A 9,127-nucleotide genomic window follows, 5' to 3' on the forward strand; every position below is an offset into this window, starting at 1 on the left:
TGCCTCAGCCTCCTGAGTAGCTGGGATTACAGGCACGCGCCACCATGCCCAGCTAATTTTTTGTATTTTTAGTAGAGACGGGGTTTCACCATGTTGACCAGGATGGTCTCGATCTCCTGACCTTGTGATCCACCCGCCTCGGCCTCCCAAAGTGCTGGGATTACAGGCTTGAGCCACCGCGCCCGGCAACAAAAAAAACTTTTGCAATCGAGAGGTAAAAAAGTGAACTTGGACACAGAATTTTAAGTCATTCTTGCTTTTAGAGTGTAACATCACTTCCTTTTGGGGCACCGCCCCTTACACATGCTGATTTCCCACCCTTCCTTTAGGGTGTGGAAGACTGGGCAAAAATAACTTTCTTTTTCCCAGGGTCTGTTTGGTGGAATCGCTTCATACTCCTTCAGAGAAATAATTGGGGCACGGAGCTTGCCTTTCCAGCTCACTGTTTTACTTTCAGAAACAGTGAATAGCAGAATGCTTCTTAGGCCAAAGAAATAAATGTCACCAAGATACACGCAATGTGCAGACTGGAAAATAATGTCTTTGGTCCCAGCTGTAGAAGCCAAACGTTTTATTTGTTTTAAATATAGACCAACATTGGTTCTCCAGCAAACAGGCAGCAAAGTCCCCATTTTCCACCCTCCATCACCCACCCTGCATCCTACCCACGCTGACTGCATCCCCACCCTCTGGGTGAAAGCCGACACGCCTCAGATGCTGACAGCACAGGGTCAACCCGGCTTTATTTTGGAATGGGAGAGTGCGGAGATGCGACAGAGTCCCGGAACCCAGCGAGCCCTCAGAAACCCCGGAATAGCTTTACTGCTTTTTGCGAGGTTGGGGTGGGGGGCGGAAACAGGTTTCGGCAGCAAACTGGCCCAAGCAATCTCACACCTCAAACTCCGGGGAAGCTCGCGCTCAGAATTGTGCCTAATTTTGTAAATGCCCTGAGCTGGAGTAAACTCGAGGTGGACAAAAGAAAAGTACAACTCTCTTAAGACTGCGGTCCCCTGGCAATCAGTGAGAGTGCAGGTCCCGAGGATGCGGGGAAGGATCGCGCCGAGGCTTCAATCCAGATATACCCCTCGACAACCGGCTCTCAATAAGAAACTACCCAGGAAGCCGTCGCCTCAGCAAGTGCCCAGGTGATTCTTATCGTGGGGAAGTTTGGAACCGCAGGTGCCGCCGAGAATCCCGCGCTGGGCGCTCCAGCGAGGGCTCCGGGCTCCAGTCCACGCCCGCCCGAGGTGCCCGAGAAGCGCTGAGCACTGGTAGCTGAAAGGGCCCCTGGAAGGCGGCTGCAGCGAGTCCCGGGGCGAAGAGTTCCCTGTCACCCAGGGCGCCCTCACAGTGTCCCATGCAGGGACTCGGTAGGGGGACGGGCTAGGGCGGGTTCGGAGGTGACAGCGCCCGGCTCCCTGCGCCAAGAGTGAGGCAACTCCGGAAACTTCCTGGAACCGGCGCGCATTTCCCGCAAGCACCGCCCCCGCCGCCTGTTAGCTGGAGCAGCCCGCGGGCGCACTGACCTGAGATGGTCTCCTGGTAGCCCTTGGTGAAGAACTGCATGGCCGTGGCCGCCCTCCAGGGAGTCTTGAGGAGCCCTTGACGCTGCGGGTTCTCGCCCAGCGAGCTCAGGATAGACGAGTAGGCAGCCGCCAGGTTGGGGAGGTTCAGCTCGTTATCCTCCTCGCTGCGGGGCCGCTCGCCCTTCCAGCCGTCCGCGGGCTGCGCGCTCTTGGCCTCGGGCCGCGAGGGCTTCTCCGCCGGCCTGCTGGGCCCTGGCCGCGCTGGATCCCGCTCGGGGAACCCATTGCTGCACCTGGCGCCCCGCGGCTTCTCCGCCGGCGCCCGCACAGGGCCCTTCTCCATGGACCCGGCGCTGCCACTCGGGAAGGACCCTGGAGCGCTTCGAGGTCTGCGACTAAGCTCCGCCGGCAGCCGCGGACAATGGGCTGTGGCCGGAGTCACCTGAGGAAGGTACGCGACCAGCCTAGGTCACGCTCCGAGCCGCCGGCAGCCACAGGCCGGGGCGCCCGGCCGCGCCTCCTTTTTATGGCCCGGCGGCATAGCCGGCGCCGCGGGGCGCTCCCATTGGCCGCCACCGCCTCGCGTCACGACGCTCGCCCCGCCCCTCACCCGCCTTCCCCGGGGCCCCCAGCAGGGGTCTCGACTTCGTACAGGCCCGGAGGGGTTCGCAGGCGCTCGGAGTGAAGGAAAAGGGCGCCGGCCCGTAGGAACCGGCGGGACCCCTCCGTTTGTTGCGGAATAAGCCGAATCCGAAAAGAGGCAGGCGTCCAGTAGCTGAGACCTCGGTGGTAGCGACGCGGTCTGGGCGCCCGGTCGCCCCCTCTTCAGGTCAAGAGGGCGCTAGTCCGGTCCCCTCACCCTATGAAAGATCAGCAAACAGGTGCCTTGCCGAGGGAGAGACCGAGTTAAGCCACCGATAAGGAACCAACTCTTAACGCTTTCAAGGCAAGAGAATAATGTGACTTCAGACCCTTGCATTTAGTTAAAAACGCACCTGCCACCTAGGGGCCAGGTGGCACCTCTGTCGGGGCAAGTGTCTCATCAAGTGGCCCTTATGTGGGTCCCTATATCTAGGAGGATAGTATTTATGGCTGCTAGAACTTTGATCCTGGAAAAACTGATTTGCAAACGAAGATAGAACTTTCACATAAAAGACATTTGCGGCGGTGGCTCATGCCTGTAATCCCAGCGCCTGGGGAGACCGAGGCGGGAGGATCGCTAGAGACCAGGAGTTCCAGACCAGACTGGAAAACATAGCAAGACCTCGTCTCTTAAGACCCATCGCATGGACAGAGCAAAAGAGCCAAATCTCGCATAAAAAAACAAAAGACCCATCGCATTTTCTAGAAACGAATTTGTGCAGATTTGGTGCTCAATTATTTTACAGTTTCCATGCAAAGCTCCTTTCCCCAGATGTTGATACAAGTTGTGAAATGCTATTCACCAACTGAACTCTTAACCAGTGACATCTGCTGTAACTCTTTTTTCTGAGATTAAAAAATGGACCTTTTTACTCTCTTGAGGGATTATCTCATAATGCCAAGTGTGAGTTTGAAAACCGGTAACGAAAAATTTTTTTTCTTTTTTTTTTCTTGAGTTGGAGTCTCACTCTGTTGCCCAGGCTGGAGTGCAGTGGTCCAGTCTCGGCTCACTGCAACCTCCACCTACTTACCGGGTTCAAGCGATTCTCCTGCCTCAGCCTCCGGAGTAGTTAGGATCATAGGCACATGCCACACCATACTGATTTTTGTATTTTTAGTAGAGATGCGGTTTCACCATGTTGGCCAGGTTGGTCATGAACTCCTGGCCTCAGGTGATTCAATTGCCTCGTCCTCGCAAAGTTCTAGGATTATGGGTGTGAGCCACCTCGCCAGGCCATTAATATTTTATTTGTTTCAGAGTGTCTAATGTTGATTTCCTTTTTTTTCTGAGACAGAGTTCCACTCTTGTTGCACAGGTTGGAGTGCAGTGGCACGATCTCGACTCTCTGCAACCTCGGCCTCCTGGGTTCAAGTGATTCTCCTGCCTCAGCCTCTCGAATAGCTAGGATTACAGGCACCCGACACCATGCCCAGCTAATGTTTTCCGTTTTTAGGAGAGGTGGGGTTTTGCCATGTTGGTCAGGCTGGTCTTGAACTCCTGATCGCAGGTGATCTGCCTGCCTTGGCCTCCCAAAGTGCTGGGATTACAGGTGTGAGCCCCTGCCACCCAGCCTAATATAGATTTTCTGACATAGCAGCAGTTATTAATAGGCTTAGGATAAGACAAACAAATAGGGAAGCCCATGGAATTATTCTATACTAACAATGTAGCTTGGTCATTATAATTAGTAATTAGTATTTATGGGATGTCTGCTCCAGCCATAGGCCCGTTGGAAATATTCAGGAAAGAAATATGGACACTTCCTAGCCTCATAGGCACCTTTAGTCTAAAATGGAAGGCATATTCATGTCAGTGGGGTTTATTTATTTTTAAATTTTTATTTATTTAAGAGTGGGTTATGAAACTGGCTAATTTTTCTATTTTTGGTAGAGATAGGGTTTCACCATGTTGCCAAGGCTGGTTTCGAACTCCAGGGCTCAAGAGATCCACCCATCTTCGCCTCCCAAAATGCTGGGATTATAGGCCTGAGCCACTGTACCCAGCCCAGTGGGGTTTTTAAATATGGAATATGAACACCCTTTGGAAAGCCTCCTTGTCATTCTCCTCTTTGGTAAAAATTTTTTATTGTAGGGTTTTTTTTGGGGGGTGGGGTTCTGCAACATTTTTTTCCTCTAACTGTAGTGCCCACTGTCTGCTGATACTTCCTGGTTAGAATTATCTGCTGGGTCTCAAGCTATTTCAAGCATAGTTGAAGATAACATTCAAAGGATGACCTTGCATTTAACAAATGAAAACAAAGATACCAAGAGAGTTTCTTTTTTTCTTCTTCTTCTTTTTTTTTCTAATTTTAAAAATTATTTATTTTTTTTAATAAAAAAAAGACGGGGCCGGGCGTGGTGGCTCACACCTGTGATCCGAGCACTTTGGAGGCCAAGGCGGGTGGATCACCTGAGGTCGGGAGTTCAAGACCAGCCTGACCAACATGGTGAAACCCTTTTTTTTTTTTTTTTAAATTTATTTATATTTATATTTATTTTTTTAAAAAGACGGGGTTTCACCATGTTGGTCAGGCTGGTCATGAACTCCCAACCTCAGGTGATCCACCCGCCTTGGCCTCCAAAGTGCTCGGATCACAGGTGTGAGCCACCACGCACGGCCCAGGAGAGTTTCTTTAAAAATGGAGAGATTAGATAGAGATGCTTTCAGTAAGAATTTATTTTAGTGGCAATCTTTTGCCTTCCTTTAAAAACATGTGTAAACATTAACTAATATCGTATTCCCCAATGACAATTTCTAATTTTTACCCTAAAAGTTAACATTTTCTTATACATATTGCCACTGAGGCGCCTGCACTTTTGTCGCAGGACAGGGCCTACGGATACATGCTAACTTATAAAATGGAGGCTGTGCCTTTCAGCCAAATGCCCAAAAATAATATAAGAAAACTATGAAATAAAAAAAAAAAAAAAAAAAAAAAAAAAAAAAAAAAAAAAAAAAAACCAGAAAGAAAGAAAGAAAACTTTGAAATCACCAACATTGCGTGAAGAATTTAATAGTGAAATGTAGATAGTTGACAAGGATGGTTATAAGTAGCAACAGGAGAAAAAAGAGGAATAAGCTAAAAGGGGAGTGTGTCCCATCAAATTTATTAGCATAAAATCGTTCAACAGTATCACTGGGAGCATTTTCAGCCAGGAATTGTAACCACATCCATGTTTTTTACCCAGTAAGGGATTCATTTTCAGCTTGGACCCACTCTGGGAGTTTCTTCCTACCAAAAAATCAAGGAATTTTAAAAAATTCTCTCATTTCTAGGACAGTAGCAGAACAAAGAGGCAGATGAGGGAGACACACCATGTCAGAGACTGAACACTGTAGGCCTACAGAAGTGTACAAAGAGTTGCTTGCCAAGTGTGATATGATATAGGTTTTCAGCCATGGTACCTTGTTCATAACTCACAGTCCTTTGTTATAATGTTGGAGTACTTTAGGCTTCAGAAGCAGGCCTCAGAAAACAGAATCAATCTCTCTCTTTCTCTTTTTCTCTCACTCACCTTCTGCTCTCCTTCCACCCACCAAAGGCAGAGCTCTCATCATCCCTTGCCTTTCTGATTATGGATCATAAACCCTCATTCCAAACAGCATCCTGCCTCATACCCTGGAAGAAGGACAGCTGCACAGAGAGGTCAGTCACACTTTGACACGGCTGTCCGTGCTCCAATCATGCCTACACAATGAACTCTCCATAAAAGGTCCAGAGGACAGGGCTCAGGGAGCTTTTAGACAGCTGAATATGTGGAGGTTTCTGCAGGGTGGTATGCCCAGGGAGGGTATGGAAACTCTGTACCTCTTACCCCATATCTCACCCTATGCATCTTTTCATGTATATCTTTTGTAGTATCCTTCATAATAAACTGGTAAACATAAGTGTTTCCCTGAGTGCTTTGAGTCACTCTAGCAAATTAATCGAACCCAAAGATGGGGTTATGGAAACCCCAACTTGAAACCAGCCAGTCAAAAGTTCCATAGGCCCAGACTTATGACTGGTGGAAAAGAGGGGCCAGTGTTGGGGACTGAGTCTTCAATTTGTGGGATCTATGGCTATCTCTAGGTAGGCAGCATCAGAATTGAATAAGAGGACACCTAGCTAGTGTCTCCTGCTTGGTGTGTGGGAGAAAACCCCCACCCATTTGGTCACAAAGTCTTCTGTGTTGATGGTTGTTATGGTGTGACAAAGAAGAAAACCACAGTTTCAGTTTTTCCAAACACCAACAGTAATGGACGAACTAACATTGGGTATTTGGCAATAGTAATTCGAAAAAAGCAAACTTAAGTGAACTTGATGGAGGCTCTATACTTGAAATTCAAACTTTGGAGGAGATTTTGGATCAAGGTAGAAAAGTACAAAGAAAAGTTGGCTGGGCATGGTGGCTCAAGCCTGTAATCCCACACTTTGAGAGGCCAAGGCAGGCCTCCCAAATCATTTGACATGAGTAGCTTAAGACTAGCCTGGCCAAAGTGGGAAAACCCCATCTCTACTTAAAAATACAAAAATTACTGAGGCATGATGGTAGGCACCTGTAGTCCCAGCTACTTAGGAGGCTGAGGTAAGAGAATCACTTGAACCTGGGAGGCAGAGGTTGCAGTGAGCAAAGATCGTGCCACTGCACTCCAGCCTGAGCAACAGCGTGAGACTCTGCCTCAAGAAAAAAAAATATACTTACCCCACCCCAACCTCCCAGAAGCAGGGCTGTAGGAGAATCTTGAGATGTCTCACTAAATTCACCAAATATAGGGAGAAGCAAACTGAATGGGGGCTCTTAACTTTCTTCTCTTCTGCCTGAGGAGGAATGGAATAACTTTTGGAGAGAAAATGGAAGAATATGAACACTAAGCTGATTCTCTGAGATGACAGAGAAGGTTCAAGAGCCTCATACTGAGTATAATAAGCCATCCAAAGCCTAAAGGTATCCATAAAGGATGGGTAGGCATACCCTAAACAGACATGTGTCCCTGGTAGAGAATCTGCAATAGCATCTCAGAAGAACAGGCAGATGCTGAGAGGGATGCTAATAGGGCGTGCACTTCGGCGCAGCTGAACTCTGTCCCTACCAACCTCAGCTGAACTCTGTCCCTACCTCCACAGTCCCTCAGAAGAAGGGGATGCAACACAACTTCTCAAGCTCCAGACTGCAGCAGAGTCAGGAAAACAAATGGGCTTCTGTGATCATGGAAAACCTGAAGATGTCTCAACAATACCAGAAATAGGGCCGGGCGCGGTGGCTCAAGCCTGTAATCCCAGCACTTTGGGAGGCCGAGGCGGGTGGATCACGAGGTCAAGAGATCGAGACCATCCTGGTCAACACGGTGAAACCCCGTCTCTACTAAAACTACAAAAAATTAGCTGGGCATGGTGGCGCGTGTCTGTAGTCCCAGCTACTCAGGAGGCTGAGGCAGAAGAATTGCCTGAACCCAGGAGGCGGAGGTTGCGGTGAGCCGAGATCGCGCCATTGCACTCCAGCCTGGGTAACAAGAGCGAAACTCCGTCTCAAAAAAAAAAAAAAAAACAATACCAGAAATACACAATGTCAGGAAACAGCCACCCAAACATGGGCAGGGGGCAGAGAAACAGCATGGCAGCCATGCAAACATACACCAGCCAAACAAAACAAAAGAAAACCAAGGGGGAAGATCATATTGCATAGGACACATAAAGGCAAAAAATGCAACTAAGAAGAAAGCAAAGCTCATGGAACAGAAGAAAAGTCCTCACAAGTATTTGACAGAGAATAACTCAATAAAAGCATAAATTCAGGCCAGATGCAGTGGCTCATGCCTGTAATCCCAGGACTTTGGGAGGCTGAGGCAGGAAGATTACCTGAGGTCAGGAGTTCCAGACCAGCCTGGCCAACATGGTGAAACCCCGTCTCTACTAAAAATAAAAAAATTAGCCAGCATGGTGGTGGGCACGAGTAATCTTAGCTACTTGGGAGGCTGAGGCAGAAGAATCACTTGAACTTGGGAGGCAGAGGTTGCAGTGAGCTGAGATCACACCACTGTACTCCAGCAAGCAGCCTGGGCAATAGAGTAAGACTCTGTCTAAAAAAAAAAATAAAAATAAAAACATGAATTTAAGAAGACAAAAGCCAAAATAATAGAATTGAAAGGGGAGCTGTGGATCAACAAAATAAATTGAGGACCATTATTATTATAGAATTAATTAGAACCATGTACAAAGTAGACACTGTTGAAAATGTAATTACTGACATAAGGAAAGGCATGAGAGTGAACACAGAACAAAGGACAATGGTGAAAGCTATTAGAGAAGATAAAGATGATCCAGTGTGAGGATAATTAGGGTTCCTGAGGTAGATAACTCAATGAATGTGAGGGAATGTAATCAAAGATATCATACAAGCATATTTCTCTCCAAGAAATAAATCCTTACATTTACGTTTCATTGATTTTTGACAAGGATGCCAGGACAATACAATGGGAAAAGAATAATCTTTTAAAGAAATGGTACTAGGATGACTGGATATCTACATACAAAAGTGTTGGAAACAGATGCTTGGTGCTGCAAAGAAAAATTAGCACTGAGACAAAGGATCTTTCCCCAACGCAATTTTTACTTCCTAGACTGCAGGAAGGGTACCCTCCCTAGCCATCATGCCAGGAGCATACAATGAACAAAGGAAAACACACAAATTTATCCCTATACATTTGGGGTTGTCCTCACTGCTGTGTCTGATCTCCGTTGGTTGGAGCCAGACCTCACCATCCAAACTAAAACCCGATTGGCTAACGACTTAAAATTGTTTTAAACAGGTGAAAGTAATGGAGAGTTGGGACATGCCTATGAGCACATCCAGCGCAGATATCTTGGTTAAAGTACAAGGACATAGAATATACTATGTGCCTGTAAGCACATAGAATATTCTAACAGCTACAAAGGATAGGGCTTAACAAAGAGTTATTAGCATACTTATTCTTTAAC

General features: G+C 47.6%; 1 protein-coding gene across 1 annotated transcript in view; it reads right to left on the bottom strand.

Moving 5' to 3' along the window:
* The window catches only part of GCH1 (GTP cyclohydrolase 1), a 51,549-nt gene extending 49,465 nt beyond the window's left edge, over positions 1-2,084 (bottom strand). Inside the window, exon 1 of the mRNA XM_017509146.2 lies at positions 1,527-2,084. Coding sequence (XP_017364635.1) covers positions 1,527-1,869 — 343 coding nt within the window. The 5' untranslated portion in view covers positions 1,870-2,084. The remainder of the gene's footprint in view (positions 1-1,526) is intronic.
* Between the last annotated feature and the right edge of the window lie 7,043 nt (positions 2,085-9,127).

Source organism: Cebus imitator, unplaced genomic scaffold (genome assembly GCF_001604975.1).
Source record: "Cebus imitator isolate Cc_AM_T3 unplaced genomic scaffold, Cebus_imitator-1.0 Scaffold407, whole genome shotgun sequence".
NCBI lineage: Eukaryota > Metazoa > Chordata > Mammalia > Primates > Cebidae > Cebus > Cebus imitator.